The sequence below is a fragment of the Penicillium malachiteum genome (genome assembly GCF_028827825.1).
Source record: "Penicillium malachiteum strain IBT 17515 chromosome Unknown utg000002l:1.0-8849297.0:1.0-8852440.0, whole genome shotgun sequence".
Classification (NCBI taxonomy): domain Eukaryota; kingdom Fungi; phylum Ascomycota; class Eurotiomycetes; order Eurotiales; family Aspergillaceae; genus Penicillium; species Penicillium malachiteum.
In genome coordinates, this window is record NW_026643095.1 from 8,744,253 (window position 1) to 8,761,163 (window position 16,911).

The following is a 16,911-nucleotide window of genomic DNA, read 5'->3' on the forward strand; positions in this document are numbered from 1 at the left end:
AAAAGATGGGGCTTCACTTCAATGTTATATCCACTGTGTGACCCTCAGGCCCATGAATTTTGAGCATAACAAGGAACCACCTCCCTGCTCCCGATTTCAACTTCAAACTAGTGGCAGCCTACTCCGTAGCTCGATGCCAATGGCTGGGCCTAGTACGTTCCAGCCGGATATACGTATGCAATCTCCATACAGATGTGTGGCCACACCTCCTGGTCTCTATTTACCGCCCAATCAGCCACCCGTTCTATCGCCCACAGGATTTCCACTTTTCAAGTCTTCGTTAGCAAATTAGCCCCCCCAGTCATAAGGCAAACCGGCATTTCCAAATTTCGATATGGGGCACCTGGGCACCTGGGCAGATTCTAGTGTGTGGAAGCATTCGTGGCCTGTGAAATCGACTGTCTTGGCCAATAAGCCCATGTAATTATCCTTTCCCCCGCCAACCCCTAATCGGGTTGGTTTGCTCTTCCCTCTTGATGGGGTTTTTTCATTTCTTTAGAGATTATATCTCCTTTCCTTTCATCCATCACTTCAGTGCTGTGCATCGAAGTATACATTCTTTTTTCGACGACAAGCTCTCGTTCCTTGGCTTGCGTCCAGTCATTCTTTTCTGCGTTCGAGTAGACTCATTCTCTGTCGCTCGTTCGTGTCATTCATTTTCGTTTTCATCAAAAAACCCCCCCCTAGAATCGCGACAAGTTTAAATCAGAACGAATACATTGATTTTGGAGAATGGTGTCCTCAATTCTCAAGCTGGCCACCCTTGGCCTTTTGGCTGCGTCGGCCAATGCTGTCCCTGTGGTTTCGCGCCCGTCGATGCAGAAACGAGGTACAAGCACTAAGCGCGGTGCTGCATACAACGATGCAGACCTCGTCACTGCTCTGAGTGACAGTTCTAGTACTATGGCATGGGCATACAACTGGGGATCCTCTAAGGATGGTGATATCCCAGATGGAGTCGACTATGTGCCTATGCTCTGGGGTTCCTCCTCTTCCTTCGTTGACGGATGGGTTTCGGCTGTGGAAACCGCCCTTGACTCTGGCAGCTCATACATCTTGGGCTTCAACGAGCCGGATTCGTCCACCCAGGCTGATATGACCGCCTCCGAAGCTGCCACTTACTACAAGGAGTACATCACTCCCTACTCCGGCGATGCTAGTCTAGTTAGTCCTGCGGTCACCTCTTCCACAAGCTCTGGTGAAGGTCTTGACTGGCTTGAATCTTTCTTGGAGGATTGTTCTGATTGTGATATTTCTGCCATCGCTGTTCACTGGTACGGTAGTGATGTTTCGGACTTCAAGTCCTTCGTCGAGGAGGCTATTGATTTGGCTGATGATTATGACATCTCGTCTGTCTGGATCACCGAGTTCGGTCTCGACACTGATGAGAGTGGTATTTCCGACCTTACCACTGCGGCTGCTTTCGTGAAGGAAGCTAGTGAATGGCTTGAGGAGCAATCCGCGGTCACCCATTATGCTTTCTTCTACTGCGCCAATGACTACATGCTCACTGACTCTGTGGTAAACTCTGTCGGTGATGCCTACGTCGCTGTTGGTTCTTCCTCTTCCTCTTCCTCCACATCATCCTCCTCCTCTTCCACCACTACATCAAGCACCACTTCCGTTGCCGTCGAGGCAACAACCCTCGTCTGGACCGAGCCTGCATACACTACTACCGAGAGTGAAGTTACCTATACTACTTGGGCTGCTCTTGTCGGTGAGGCTGCGTCATCATCCACCTCCACTCCTGAGCCTGTTCCTACCTCGACCTCGACCCCGACCTCGGTTTCAACTTCCACCATCACCTTGACCTCCACCACTACCGTTGCTCCTGTGATTACCCCATCGCCGACCTCATCTTCCGTCCCTGTTCCCACAGTTACTGTGACCGTCACTCTTGATGCCAGCCTCAAGCCCGAAGGTGACGACTCATTCGTTTATGGAGCCTGTGGTGCCAGTTCCACCCCGCTGAAGGCACTCAGCAGCTTCACAACACTGGCCGCTCCTCAATCAACTCCCCTTTAAATCAAGTCATTCGTGCTGTGAATCAGTTTCCTGTGAATAGTTCAATCTTTTGACCCACTGGAAATACTCAAACCTTTCAATCACTTCCACTTCTTTTATTTGCTTCCAACGTTCTTTCCTCTTTTCTTCCTGCGCCTTTACGGAATTCTCTTCGTACTGGATACGGATTAGAGTAGATCAGCCCCACTGATCTACCTAACTCTTATTTAGTCTACTTTATACTATATTTATGTTGGTTGCGATATACAATTACTAGAAATCTGCTTGTTGGTCTCAGTTTTTTTTAGCGATACCAGTCCTTTTGAATTTGAGCCCCAAACTACGTACAGAAGCTCCATGTGCCCCCGGGTCTTATCTATTGGAACCTTTGAGAATTCCGTATCTATTCATCCGACTCGTAAATGGGCGGAGACTAAACACGCGAGCCTGGCATTCCTCTCAGTGTTAACATCATGGATGCGCATACCGAATTGTTTGTAATAGGAAAAGCACATGCAGTAGGTTGACAGCTGGAGCATGCCACTCCACATGTGCAGCTCTGACTCACACATGCACAGTGCGCACCACCACATGCTGGCAATTATTATTACTCAGGGCTCCACATACCGTGACATCACATGTGCATGATACTATGCATCATTTGAAGCCCTGCTAACAGATGAAGCTGCCCAATTGGGCTACAGCCACAAGGTATATACTAAATTGTAGTACCCGAAATTGAAGTACAGCCCTAGAGTTCTCCGGCTGCCAGCACACAAATTCTGCAGCCCAACTAAACGTCAGAGAATCAAGCTTTGAAGAGAACTGACATCTGGAAGACTCAAGACTATCCAACTCAACGTCCGAATCTGCACATTTGATTTGAACATTGAAATTGGAACGCCGGGTGGTCCTTCCGAGGGCGTACTCAAATGTTGCCAGTGGAGGTGAGGCGGCGAACCATCATCCATCATCTAGAGATGCTAACGTAATCCACGGCCGTCTCGGCCACTCTCCCCCACTAAAAAAATTCAACGCCAATTATTTCAATCAACAACGAATTAATTCGACTAAATATAACAATTTTTACATACATTGATCTTATGTCCAAACTCTCGACATCCACTACACCTAGGCTGAGCCCTAGGGGCTGGCTGATTCGGCTGAATAGGCAATTCAACCTGGGTGTGTGATTCGACCATAGGTTGTTCGACAGGCAAGTTCATCCGCGTAAGTAGCTGTAGGCCTTCTTCAACAGTCAACCCCTCTTCACATGGTATCTGCCTAGCTGATCGACTGCGTTTCTGCCTTTTCTTCTCATTTGCTGCGCGTAATTTGGCGTTTTCTTCTGCTAATAATGCAGTGTTATGTAGCGCTATGCAGTGGCCTTTGATAATCTGATCTAAGATCAATTTTGATGGGCTTGGAGGGCTATTTGATCGTTGTTTGAGAAGACCTTTAAGCAGTGAGGCTTGTTTTTGAAGCTGAACCACAGTTCTAGGTGTTTAAGGTGAAAATTGACTAGATCTGCTGCTTGGTCGGCTACCTGGTGGTGTAGGTGTCCATAGAGAAATATTCAATTTAGAAAGAACTCTCTCAGCATCAATTGGTACTAATCCAGTAGCTAAAAAGCTATTTTGGATAGTAGTTGGCCGAAAAGCCTCAACGCGTGCGCGTTGGAAATCAGCTAAGAAATCAAGCTTATTAATATGGTTATAGCCTGTACGTGCAAGATCACTTATAAAGCGACCATATGCAACCTTAAGTACTGCAAAACATCCAACATCAAGTGGTTGTAGTAGATGTGATGAATGGGCAGGCATACAGAGCGGGATAATATCATTTTCAGCACAAATTCGGTCAAACTGGGGTGTAAGATGGCTTCCATGACCATCAAGAATCAATAGCCGAAATCGACCATGGACACGTGAATTTGTTGATGGAATGAAGAGCTTTTGTAACCAACGCAGGCCAATTTCATCAATAGTCCAGCCATTAGGTGAGACCTCAAATCGCCAGTCTTTTGGTAGATTATCAAACCAGCTTGCTATAGCAACTTTGTCTTTGAAAATCACACATGGTGGTAATGAATAGCCATCTGCACAGATTGATTCAATTGCAATCACCCATTCACGGTTTCCAGGTTGTAAAATAGATCGCCGACCGTAGTATTCTTGTCGTGTAACAACTGTCTGTGCTGAAATAAGGCCCATTGCAAAGCCTGTCTCATCAAAGTTGTAAATATCTTCAGGTTGGATCCCATTCTCATCAATAACATGTTTCACGGTTATAAACCACTCTCGTATGGACTTTGGGTCTTCATTTAGTGCACGTTGGTAGTCATAGCGTCTTGATAAACGTGTACGAAGTTCATCGTGGCGTTTAACAAAGCTTGAGGCCCAATTAATACCAACAGTAGATGGAGGATGGCTACCACGCGCAGCTAATAGAATATCTGCCATTTCTCGTACAGTAGTAAGCCTAGGCGCTGCACCACGTGTATCCATAGAGATAATCCAGTCAACAAGCGAATCCTCTTCTAACTGGGTTAGCTTATGGCCAGTTGGACGACTTTCGACGCGTGAAGGTAGGCTGTTGGCGCGGTCGGTCAAGGTTGACCTAGGGATTCCGTATAGGCTAGCTGTACCGCGAAGAGACTTTATACGGCCATTTTTAATACCATCAAGGGCTAATAAGGTCCTGCCCTCTTGGTTGGCTTTTTTTCGGCCGAAATATTGCGTAATGGTCGCATGGTAGGTGTTTGAATTAGGTAGGGTGGTATAAAGACGCGATTTTTGGTGGGGTGGCCGAGACGGCCGTGTGACCGAGACGGCCGTGGATTACGTTAAGACTCGGACTTAGTACTACATAGGACCCATTGTTAGTAAACACTGGCATTTTTAAATCTGTTGGAATTATTGTTCAACACTTTAAATTGAACTTCCACTGGCACTGCTAATAGTAGTAGTAGCACCGCTGCTCATAACGGGTAAAAATCACGGATATATAGAACGGGTCCACGGGTGCAATCATGATGACGGTATGGCGACGTTTTCCAACGGAGGGACTTGAACCCTTTCGCGTAGTAGATTCGTATCTTTCACCTTGAGTTTGAACCGAATATCTCTGAAGAAAAATCAATTGAAGTTCTTCAAGTATTCATCAATTTGACTCGAAATCTGAACGCTACCGTGGTAGGATACTATCATAATTCAATCATGGCAGATGCAGTGGTCCAACTACGATGCGGAGTCAAGGTAAGCTAATGGATTTCGCTGAAAGCAGTGAGAAATATCAAGAATAGAAACTCACATAATATTCTCATAGAACGATGACTGGGGGAAGAAAGGAAAAGACTCCGTGGTTGCTCAGTTGTGGTCTAAAACTCCAGGAAGCCCGCCCATTGATAACAACCAGACCTATTCCGAGGTGAAGATTCAATATTCAGCAATCTGAATTGCTACAATAACTAACCTTGAGCCAGATGTGGATGGGCACTTATCCATCAAACCAGTCATACCTTATCACAACGGGTGAGCCATTGGGTGAGTATTTGAAGAAGAACCCACAACTGGTGGGTAAGTCAGTTTTGGATCGCTGGGGAGCCGAGATTCCTTTTCTCCCTAAGGTATGCAGTTATGAACAGTGTTCGATCTTCTGTTGCTTGTGACTGACTTTGGTGCTGTGAAACAAAACAGATATTGTCGTTCTCCAAGGCTCTGCCACTTCAGATCCATCCAGATCTGAAACTTGCAAAGCTGTTGCATCAACAAGATCCGAAGAAATATGGCGACACCATGCATAAGCCAGAGATTGCCATTGCATTATCCAAGTTCGAGCTCTTCGCAGGCTGGAAACCTCTGAAGGATATAGAGGCATTATGCAAGCTCAAACCGCTCGAGAAGTTTGTCCCTTCATCTCCGAGCTTTACAGATGAGTCTCTTCGAGAGACATGCAAGTTGATGCTAAAGGCCTCGCCGGAAACGGTTGCTACAACAATCAAAGAGTTGCAGAATATCCCTGAATCTCAATTTGGCTCAGATCAGTATATCCCTGGTCTGCTGGATCGTCTGAGCAAGCAGTACACGCCATGCGACAACGGCAATTTGGTTGCGGCTATTTTGATGAATTACCTCATCCTAGGACCTGGAGATTCCGTCTGGGTTCCAGCTGATAGTGTCCATGCATACTTGGAAGGGGATATTGTTGAATGCATGGCCAGATCTGACAATGTCATCAATACTGGCTTTTGTCCGGCTACGGAACGTGACAGCGTTGATCTGTTTGCGCAGGCGTTGTCTTTTATCCCACACAATGCTCAAGATGCGCTTCTGCCCCGTCAGAAAAGTGACAAAGGCATGCATGGGAAGACGGATGTATATGCACCTCCAACCAGCGAGTTCAATATGCTTCTGACCAGTCTTGGACCGGGTGAGAAGGAAACCCACAAGGCTATTCTTGGTCCTAGCTTGATGATTGTGACCAAGGGATGTGGCAACATGAAGATACCGGGAAACCAGACAATTGAGATGAAAGAAGGATATGTGTTCTTCGTGGGACAAGGTGTCGCGTTGGACTTCAATACCGCGAAAGGTATTGCGATTTATCGCGCATATGCAGAGTGATGATGGCATGGTAGCGAGTGAGAAAATTAGCAAGTGTGTCTTATTTGAGGTGGGGTTTACTCTAAAAAGTCAGGATAGAAAGGAGAGGCCATGCTATTGAGTTATTGAAACATAATTTCATCCATACTAGTACAATGTAAAGATACAGCGGTCAAGTCTAAACGACTCGCTGCACGACTGTGCCGACAGGACGCTCCACAACCGTGACCAGGCCATCCACGATGCTCTGTCGAGCACCTTCACTAGAAACGGACTTTCCAGCTAGATAGTTGAGCCACACAAGTCGACTGACACGTTCGTCAGCAACGCGACCCACCCAAGACATCGGTTCCGCCGCGCTGGGTTGGAGCAAGGCCTCGAGAGCACCCTGGCCGGTGCGGAGCAGGAAAAGGGTCTGACCCTTGGGAAGCGACTTGCGATGACTTCCACCGAAGATCGACTTGAATTCATTCATAGCTGTTCCAAATCCGGCATCATCGAACTCCCCAGGTGTGGTCGAACCGAGCGCAGGCTTCTTCTCCTGAGCGCGATTGGTGATAGAACGAACCCAGCCATCACGGAGATGCATGAAGTCAGTATTGCGGGTGGGAACAATGCGGAAGACAGTTCGGATTCCGTTTTCCTTAATAAGAGCGTTCCAGGCAGCATCGCCGTGCTCGGGGTCCAAAAGTAGCTCCTTCAGCTGCTGACGCTCGGGGGGGTACCAGTGATGTGGCTGCGTCAGCACCAATTCCAGAAATAGCGGCAGCCTCATCGGATGATGCGACAGGGGGGTGAATGGCTGTGCGAACGAGGCGTTGCTGGAGCTCCGTGATATCCGCCTTGGCAACATAGAGTCCAACAACATAGACCTGGACTCTAAGGAATGAGACTGTGCGAATTCCCAAACCTAGCAGTTGATATTCATCTCCGTCCGATGTTGTAATATCATCGTTTGTCTGTTTGTTCTCCATCTCGGCGATCGAAGGAAGACGAATCGTAGTAGGGAAGTATGGCACGGTGCTTGTGCCGGTCGGAACTTGGTCAACATTGTCTTGGCCTTGCAGAGGAATGACAGATGGTCCTCCATCACTTGGAAATCCGGCAGGTCCATCCATCTTCAGTGTACCATTTTGTTGGTCGGTGGTAATAGTATTGGGCTCGGAGGTATTCGTCGCGGGTTCGTTCTTCTTGTTGCTCTCGAGTGCATCAAGGCCGAAGATATCCATTTTAATCACGCCATACATAGCAGCAGCACTGGCCACAATTCCAACTGCAGACAGGATTATGGACTTCTGGTATTGAGCGACTGGGGCATTGTCCTTGCCTTGGCCGGCAGCGCCGGTTGAAGCCCGCGAGCGGAGGGGATTGGCGCCGGCATGGTTTGTAGCCCGGAGGGAGTTACTTGTGGAAATAGAGCGAGCATTGAAGCCATGAAGCTTCTGGCGCACCAGACCCTGGTATGCACGCCAGGGCGCGGTTCGAAGTAGAGGCGCCATTTTTGACACTTGGAGCAAGTGACAACGCGATCATCATGGTCACCTAGTGATGTCAATATAGAGGGCGGTCTGGAAGGCGGTGAAGCTGAAAGGGGGCATGACTCTAATCAACTCTTCGTGAACATCCTTGTTTACCGTGTTCAGGACATTAACACTTGAGAGCATTGAACATGATCATATTCCAGCTTAATTCTTTTGAAATTTCATCCAATAAAACTGCCATTTAATATCTCCTAGTGCACAGAATTACTGAATTATCAGCCCAAACCTTCCATCATGGGATCTCATTCATATCTCCTATACAACAAATCATTGCACAACAATCTTATGAGAACCTCCCCCAGTCAAACTGAATGATGCAACATCATTGGCATAACTCACCGCTCCCTTGACTGAAGCCCCATCGACCTTAATGGATGGCTTCTTCGATGATGTGATATATGGTAGTGTGATATCCCCAGTGGTTCCCTTAGGGACCGAGAATTCCACTACGTATTCATTTTTCAACTTTGTCCAAGATGCCGAGAACTTACCGAGATCAGTCACAAAGCCCGCCTCTGCGAATGTGAGATCACCGAACTGGGGAGAAAGATCCCACTTCGAACCCAGTTGAGATGTGATGGAAAGTCCAACAATATAGTTTGTCAGGGAGGATGTGGGACCAGATGCCCAGCCATGGGAGTGAGAGACATAAGACGGGTCATATCCATATCCACGACTTGATCGGTACCCGAAAGTTCCATTGATGAGATATCCTTCAATGACAGTGCTCTCTGTGCCATTCTCGTTGTTGATGTACCAGCCCCAGGTGCGACGAATCAGATCCAAGGCACGTTCGGGTCTCTTCACCAGGAAATGGCTTTGGATTTCGAAGGATGTGATAAAGGTAACAACGTTGTCTGGAAGTTCTGGCGAGTCGGGCCCAATGGGTGTCCAGTTTAGAGTCAATTTGTCAGAAATACTCTGTGCTCTCTCCGAGTCCACGACACCAAACATGACAGCCATGCTGTTAGCGTCTTGTGGGTGGAGTGTGGTATCGGTCGCATTATCCTTGAAGGCACCGTATGAATCATCCCAGCAGTAAGTGTTGATCGCTGTCTTAAGTTTCGCTGCTCGTGCATCATATGTGGTGGAAAGACCAGTCGTGTCTCCAACCCACGAAGCGAGATCAGCGCCGGTGTTCAATGTGTGGTATAGACTTTTCTCATATTAGCTTTGAAACAGCCCAGCAGAGGAATAGAATGAACAAACATCATCTGAGCCTCAGAGTTATTATATCCTTGCTGCCAGCGAGCCCAATCACGGATTCCTGTGACATTCAACAGTCCACTAGGATAGGTCACCTTGTCGTAGATGTATGTCATGGCAAGGGTGTAGCCATCCCAGTTCTCTGTCAGAAAGTCTGTATCGTTGGTGTATAGAACGTAGTTATATGTGCCAATCATTGTCCACATGTGGTAGGTATCCGATCCAGTCTGGCTGAGTGGAGGGCCCGATTCGTCAAAAGCACCAGTTGTTTTGTCCTGTTCACAAGAAGGTCAGAACTGGAAGCAAATCAAGCGAGGAAGACGGAGAGGGTTTACCTGGGTGTTGTACATCACTTGCAGCGCGTTCTTAACACTTTCCAAATCTCCTGAGACTCACTAACGTGGACGGAACCGCAATACCCATATCTCCTGGCCAGACAGCACGGTCTCGTTTCGCGCCATCCACAATGATCGTATTGCCAGGTCCCAAAGTTCCATTATTGAGCCATCCAGTTGTGACACCAGAGGTGATTCGTCCAGTATCTACTGGGACCTGGTTTGTCTGAAGAGTATAGGCCCCGGTATACCAGATGCGGTTGAGAAGCTCATCACTGGAGTGAAAATATCCTTGATATGCCCGCAGGTTTTCCCATGTTGGCTGGAATGCCAATTCAACACTGATGTCTTCCACCGTCACACTTGCTGAGTCACTGGTGATCAAGAAAAGAGTCAAGTATCGGAATCCACCACGAAGCCTTGGATCAGGCATACTATAGGAGTACGTGCCAGCGGACGTGAAATTCGCGTATAGAGCTCCATCGTGGTAATCAGCGTTGGAACTGTCAGACCATTCGCCGATCCAGTTCTTTGCTTCCGAGAAGGCTATCCCCAACGCACCGCTCCCAGTGGAGGTATAATCGAAATGAAGAATGCCGCCCACTTCTAGACCAAAGTCAAAGACCACGAGGGATCCATTGCCATGGAATGTTGCTCCAGTAGGTTTCTTCTCATTTGTCGTGGCATCGGTCTTCAAGTCCGAGAGGGTTGAGACTGGTTGAACTGTTCGTGAAGATGGTGCGTAGATATTGTCATTCCAAGTTCCCTCGAATGCAACTTCTGTGGGTCCAGAGCAAGTCGTATTTCGCCAACAATCCTGAGCTTGACTGAGAGGAAGGATTGAGCAGACCCCAGCCAGCACGCAAAGCCAATATGAGCGAGCCATTTTGTGTTGATCCACTGAAACCGACCAGCTTGCGACTAGATGATCTTCGAATGTCCGCACACATGCATGCCTATATAACAATTCAAAAGATTTGGACTCCGGAGCTACCAGCCGTGTGCTCTTTGATCCCTGTTAACTCCACTCGGCATTGAATAACACGAATCATCCCCCTTGATTGCTCGGGGAGTAAGTTATCCGCAAAGAGATGAAGGCATTGGCCCGTAAGGTCACAATATTGGTTTATTGGTGGGAAAACAGTTAAATTGAAATGTAACAATCGTTATAACATGCAGGTCGGACCTTTCAATAGCCCCGCCTTTTAGCCTAAAGCTCTCAAGTGCTTTTGTCTTTAAAAGCTACAAATATCATTTCCCCGCAATCTTATTCCCCGCAATATTTCTTCCGTTGTTTCGGCATAAGCTCCACCGAGGGACTATTCTGGTTGGAATGTCTTTGCAATTACCGAAAGGGGTCTATACTAACACTGAACTAGGAATGGAAAACGTTTGTGGATACTTTCAAGTTAATGATAAGCATTGGAACTTGAATCTTGGAAAATCAAGTTATCCATGGACCGAGTCTCTATTAGAGGTACTAGTAGAATACAAATATGAAACTCAGCTTGATCGCACAGCTCGATAATCTAACATCATGACGCGACTCGGAAGATCATGATGCCCGTCAGAGTGCGAAGGTCTATTTTCTCTCTCGCCGAGGTGGATCTAGAGTATTTCGCCTCCCCAGTCCACTTCCCACTCCACCTCGCACCATGGCATCTCCCTTCTTTCCCAGCACAACTTCCAGAGCCTGGATCAGCGCATTGGAGTCATACTGCATACCAACGACAACCTCCTGGCCATCGGCATTCATTGTGATCTTTCGTCCATAAAGCCGTAGTGTTTCGATTCCCATTTCCGTCAATCTTTCTCTATCCACATGTGGAGTGCCTGGTCCATCGAGATGAAGAATATGGGTCACGTAGGAGTTATAAGGAATTGAGTTATTAGACCGAGTCTTTTCGGTTGTCGATGTAGTTGTAGAGAAATCATTGTGTAGCTGAGACCTAGCAGACCTGCTCCCACGACTCTCCTCGCCAGCGCGTGCGATTGCCTCCACAAAGTCGGATGCCGAGAATGCTTGTGATGGTGGACCGGTCTCTCTATCCAATGAGCCGTTCAGTATGAGGATCTTGTGACGAGCAGGACTGGCGAGAATGCTCCTGCCTACACCGCGTAGGACGATGGCAGGAATAATGGATGTATAAAGAGACCCTATACTGTAGATAATCGCTTGGGCATCATCCAAAGCTTCAAGGACGCGCGGATTCGCTGGTGGGCGAATCTCCTGGCCGTATGGATTAATATACCAGATGCGACTGATTCGAGATGGCAAGTCTTCATTTTTAGCCTTGCTGAACGCGATATTCTTATTCCGCAGCGTAGCAAGGGAGCCAGGGAGGTGGTCCTCTTCATAAGAAACTGTGTCTGAAAGATCTGAAGGGTCAGTGTCCTCGAAATCATCTCCATCGGCAAGAAGCAGACTTGGCCGTCTAGCCTTATGGGTCTGACCGAGAGTGGTGGATTCACTAGGATGTGAGATGCTATTCTGGCCAACAATAATTGTACCATCGGCAAGAGTCGCAGAGATGTGGTGAGAGAAGTTGGAGTTGATTGCCGGTATCACTCGTACATTATCCGAGTCCACACCGCAGATACTCCCCAAAAGATAGATGGCACTTTCAAAACTGCCGCTGAACAGCCGTGCTCCCGTTAGAAACAAGTTTCCGACGCTGGCTGAGGTGAAATCGAAAGTTGAAGATGGTGGTCGCGCTCTCTTCAAAATCTCCAGGTTCAACATATTGAAGAATGAGCGAATCAGCTCTTTCTTTGCCGGCGTAATCGCTTTCCATAACACGGAAGTGCCATCAACAATAGATAGCCATTGCTGAGATGCCGCAACTGCCTCAGCAGGGAGACGATGGTTGAAAAGAGATTTGATTGCCTTTTTCTCCGGATTGACAGGTGAATCTGGAATCAAACGAACTAGTCTGCCTATTTATAGACATCAGAGAACGAACTGCGAATCTATTTGACGCGCCATGCCTTACTTCGCACATCACCAATTCCTGGTCCTCCAAAAATTCTAATCAACTCAGACGAAGAGCCGCCATTATCACTGATGGGAATGACATAGCTTAAGCTGCACTCCTTACTCTCACGGATCGCGTTGAAGACGTCCACGAGGTTGTTCGCCGCACTTCCTCCGGAGATAACCACAATCCCTCGGTTCGGGGTTGTCATGATAATGACGTGATCGCGGGAGAATCTGTGTTAACAAACTGCGTGTGTTCAGACTGATAGCAAGATATCAATGTTCAGGCCTTGTGAAAAGAAGGCTGAATGTGAAGGTTCAAGTTCTTCCAGGTGTTAAACTTGGTAGGGAGAGAATGTTCTTTGAGCGGTCCGAACTCGAACCCGGTTATCGTAGGCAATAACATAGACCAGTTGACATCAACCTCAATATCCTCAATATCTGAGACTGAGAATTCCATATTTTGTTTAACACTGCTACTTCAATCTTGTTTATTTAACAACTTAAATTTCAATCGCACGCTTTCGAAAAAGTAAGTTTTCATGAATTCTTTATACTAGGTTAAGCCGTATACTAGTATTTACATGTTTGCTTCCAGTGTTTCATATAGAGCAGGAAGATATTTGAAATTGAGCAAATTGAACATTCTGGATAACATGGAAGCAAAAACACATTATGAGCAAAAACCCAACCCAAAATCAAAACCAAAACCAAAACCAAAGCACCAGTTGACCAGTAACTGGAATGATACTCCTAGTTAGTATTCAACTTCCTTCTCAAGCATAAGTTTGAGAGTCCGAATATAAATCGACATCGAATATCAGAAAGCACCTGTAGTGAATTTGAGTATTATTATTCCATCAATTGAGCGACAATCCCAAAACCAAAAATTCCCAAAAAGGTCTAGGACATCCGGATCATGCCAGTGTGCTCATGATTCCAAGGGCATCTGCCTGAACGCAATGATCACTAGATAACATAGTGATTTGCATGGAGCACATTTCCCGGGACTCATCTAGCAAAACACTGCATACCAGGACTTTGAAGTATCATCTGTAGTATCTTCGTATGATCGTCAAGGGTCTTCTCCCATCGCTTCATACGATCCTCGCACTTGACAAGACGACTCCATATCTCGTCCTCTTCCAGCCGGTGAATACACACTTTCTTATCTGATGACCGAGTGTTTGGGAGATCAGAGGTTGAAGCTCGAGGTCGCTTAGCTGAGCAGCCGTTAGTAGCTGGAATAGCATCTGTTGAGCTCTCTGGTAATGCGTCGATATGCAAACTTCTAAGATCAACAGTGGTTGGCTGGGAGAGACTGGGATCTTGAAAGTGCGATCTTATGCCAGAATGGTCATTTTTCGAAGTCCCTTCGAATATAAAATGACCATTCCCTTTCTCGATACTGGATCCTTGCATTTCTGTATCTGTATTCAAGTTGCTGTCTGATGCAGTGCTGGTAGGCCTTGTGATGAGAAAGAATAAGAATAGACCCCTTCAATATGGTATACGACGAAATCTTTAGCTTACTTTCCAATATTTGCTTCGTTCCCTTGTTAGAATTCTGAAGTATCTCATTGTAAACGAGCTCATCTCTCTGAGCCTGCATAGTTCCATCCACTGTCATGGAACGGATTGGTCGATCCTGCACCCCTAGATCTGACGCTGGGAATTTGCTTGGTGGCCAAGTTTGACGCTTCTCCATCCACTGGTTTGGAGGCAGAGATTGATATCTCAGCGAGCTTATAAGTGGTGGCTCCATTGTTTGGGGTCCTGCTTGGATAAGAGAAGCATCAAACTCTCGCAAATCTACCAGTTCCCCCATTGGGGTCCTGGGATGTGTTCTCGTTTGCATCGGTCTTTGCATCAGGATCACCTTCATGGAGACAGTTTCATAGTCTTCACGATTGGCATTCCGAGCCTTTGAGGCTCTTTCCCGTTGCTTTGCATATACACAGCTCCAATCTCCCTGTGGGTGCATCTGTCGATGCTCATGGATTAGCTGATTGACATGGGCTTGTCTGATTTCAGATAAAGTCTGGTATTGATGTGCCGCAGATACTTTATCGGCTCGTTTCTGAACCTTCTTGCGTAGCTCACTTTGAGATAGATCCATATCCATTCGCTCAACCTTAGTCCACGAAGCCTTTTGGCCTGGGATTGGATCGGCTTTGAAGAATTTATAGCCTTTGTATGACACTGAGGGGATTTCAGGAGAGCTGCAAGGTCCTATGTTCAAGTTGGTCAGTTAAAGATATTTGCGGAAGTTTGTTATTTCACGAAAGGCACACCACGCTGCAAGGATTGAGTTTGAAAGTCCGAATTTGAATCCCTTTGACTGAGGTCTTCAAGGTTATCATGGGTCACCCAAGAAGTCATCGTTTGTGTAGGAAAAAGTGTAGAACAAGATATGTATACTGCGGTCTCTCTTCATAGAGAAAAGGCGGAATGAGGATGAAAATTTTGAGGCTCTTTGATGATTCAAACTTTGGAATTTGAGGGCACTTAGTCCTTCTTATACTCCCATTATAATGCAACCCTGGGTAATTGCGGCTCACATACCTCCGCAGCCTGTAAAATCCACTTTGAGCAAGACGAACCGAGGAGGCGATGTATTCTGTAATGAAAATTTCATCTAAATGCGCTTGACTGGGAGCTGAACGCTAGAGTGAAGTCTCAGCCTCACTGACGCATTAGGAGTATACATGTATGATGTATCACCCGGGTAATCGTGAATCGTGAATCGGGCGCAAGACCTGGAGACTGCCCCCACACTTAACGTGTCACGAGTGACATATGCATCATCGAAACTCTAGTCATCAACCACCATTGGAATATTAAAACACAAATATTATGAACTTGAACGAATTACCCTTGCTCGATTTGCAGCTCATATGGCCTGGCTAAAGCAATCATAAGACCAGACCAGACTGCGCTGTTGGCTGAATAAACCAATCAAAACATCTATTGCCACATATTGGCTGTGCTCCTGTGCTCAGGCCGCCTAGTATGCAATACGGTAAGCAAGCAGGCAAACTAATAGGCACAATGTGCACCAGAACCTTGGAAGCAATTCTCAAGGTTCAAAGCCTTGTACCAATTTACAGCCATGGTGGACCTTGTGCCTTTCAATTATTGGGGGCTAAAGTTTTTTTTTTTTTGGCAGCTTTGAACCCTGGCCCCTGAAGGATCTACAGAGCCGCCTGGTCCTTGAGCCTGCAGTTATAAGATTCAAAATTTCCAATCATCCAGGTTTTTAAGAATGAACTATGCACAACATGATACTGGACAATGTATCAGGAGTTGACGATTTTGGATACCTGCGTCTCCTCAATTCCAATCCAACAATCAGAGACAATTACGCAAGTCAGGCCGGCTCAGCCCCCGATCTGCAGTCGATAAATTTGGAATCATCGATGCCTATTGTTACAGAAAGGAATTTGCAGCGGCCCGTTTTAAAGGTGCACAAGGCTGATATACTATAGGCTTAAGAAGGGTAAACGTGGACAACCCCAGACCCTACCTACTCTGGCATCCACAATAAGCCGCATTTGCGTCACTGAAGCCCCGCAGTTCAGGAGAGAAGCCCAAGCCCAGCTTGGGCATATTTGAAACTTGAACCGATTGACAAGGTAGAAAACAACTCTTCAGGACGCCACGTTCAAATCACGCATTCCACGGTTCAAACGACATCCACGGATATCATCGTAAAGGTATATTGGAAGATTCCAAGGTTAATACAAAATCACTTGCTTGATGTCAATGGTACAGAGAGCTCCAAGGCTCAAGATTTGAAGTTAGTTGACTGCCGCTTTTGATGACTTCAGAAGCTCAAATGCTGAAAGCTTCAAATGTTCAATTTATTTAGACTTATTAGTCAACCTTGGAAGACGTCTACGTAATTGAAGAGAAGAGCCGACGAATACTCAAATTTTGAATTTAGAAAAAAGGCGATTCTGATTACAGTATTCAAGTCCCAATGCTGATTTTGGATGAAAGAACGTTAGATTTTCGCTTCCAAGGTTCAAATGTGCCACCGAACATAGATATAGCTAGACATTCTGCTCTTGTTCATACTAGTAGATATACAGTATCAATTCGAGCTCAGGCTTGAATGGACTGGAAATCAATTCCCTATGTTGACTGTTTCCACATTCGGACCCTTGTAGACTTTTCTTGCATACAATAAATAATACGCAATAATCATGATAACAAATCCGATAAAGTATTCCAGCGAGTAA

At 46.5% G+C, this 16,911-nt stretch overlaps 6 protein-coding genes across 6 annotated transcripts; 2 read left to right on the forward strand and 4 right to left on the reverse strand.

The window, feature by feature from the left end:
• Nucleotides 1-732: 732 nt before the first annotated feature.
• Nucleotides 733-2,025, forward strand: N7483_006277 (glycoside hydrolase family protein; the record flags this gene model as incomplete). The annotated part of the gene is made up of 1 exon (XM_057089714.1): nucleotides 733-2,025. The coding sequence occupies one exon, from the start codon at nucleotides 733-735 to the stop codon at nucleotides 2,023-2,025; it is 1,293 nt and encodes a 430-aa protein (XP_056949543.1).
• Nucleotides 2,026-5,222: 3,197 nt separating this feature from the next.
• N7483_006278 (uncharacterized protein) lies at nucleotides 5,223-6,629 on the forward strand (the record flags this gene model as incomplete). The annotated part of the gene is made up of 4 exons (XM_057089715.1): nucleotides 5,223-5,261; nucleotides 5,332-5,433; nucleotides 5,489-5,632; nucleotides 5,703-6,629. The coding sequence occupies 4 exons, from the start codon at nucleotides 5,223-5,225 to the stop codon at nucleotides 6,627-6,629; spliced, it is 1,212 nt and encodes a 403-aa protein (XP_056949544.1).
• A 157-nt stretch (nucleotides 6,630-6,786) lies between these two features.
• On the reverse strand, nucleotides 6,787-8,107 carry N7483_006279 (chalcone isomerase domain-containing protein; the record flags this gene model as incomplete). Its single annotated transcript, XM_057089716.1, is given in 2 exon segments — nucleotides 6,787-7,320; nucleotides 7,334-8,107. 2 exon segments carry the CDS (start codon nucleotides 8,105-8,107, stop codon nucleotides 6,787-6,789), a joined length of 1,308 nt encoding a protein of 435 aa, XP_056949545.1.
• A 309-nt stretch (nucleotides 8,108-8,416) lies between these two features.
• On the reverse strand, nucleotides 8,417-10,576 carry N7483_006280 (putative alpha-L-rhamnosidase B; the record flags this gene model as incomplete). The annotated part of the gene is made up of 3 exons (XM_057089717.1): nucleotides 8,417-9,305; nucleotides 9,359-9,630; nucleotides 9,752-10,576. 3 exons carry the CDS (start codon nucleotides 10,574-10,576, stop codon nucleotides 8,417-8,419), a joined length of 1,986 nt encoding a protein of 661 aa, XP_056949546.1.
• Nucleotides 10,577-11,272: 696 nt separating this feature from the next.
• On the reverse strand, nucleotides 11,273-12,876 carry N7483_006281 (gluconeogenesis factor YvcK family protein; the record flags this gene model as incomplete). The annotated part of the gene is made up of 2 exons (XM_057089718.1): nucleotides 11,273-12,627; nucleotides 12,684-12,876. 2 exons carry the CDS (start codon nucleotides 12,874-12,876, stop codon nucleotides 11,273-11,275), a joined length of 1,548 nt encoding a protein of 515 aa, XP_056949547.1.
• Nucleotides 12,877-13,678: 802 nt separating this feature from the next.
• On the reverse strand, nucleotides 13,679-15,305 carry N7483_006282 (uncharacterized protein; the record flags this gene model as incomplete). The annotated part of the gene is made up of 3 exons (XM_057089719.1): nucleotides 13,679-13,995; nucleotides 14,201-14,899; nucleotides 15,233-15,305. 3 exons carry the CDS (start codon nucleotides 15,303-15,305, stop codon nucleotides 13,679-13,681), a joined length of 1,089 nt encoding a protein of 362 aa, XP_056949548.1.
• Nucleotides 15,306-16,911: the final 1,606 nt, after the last annotated feature.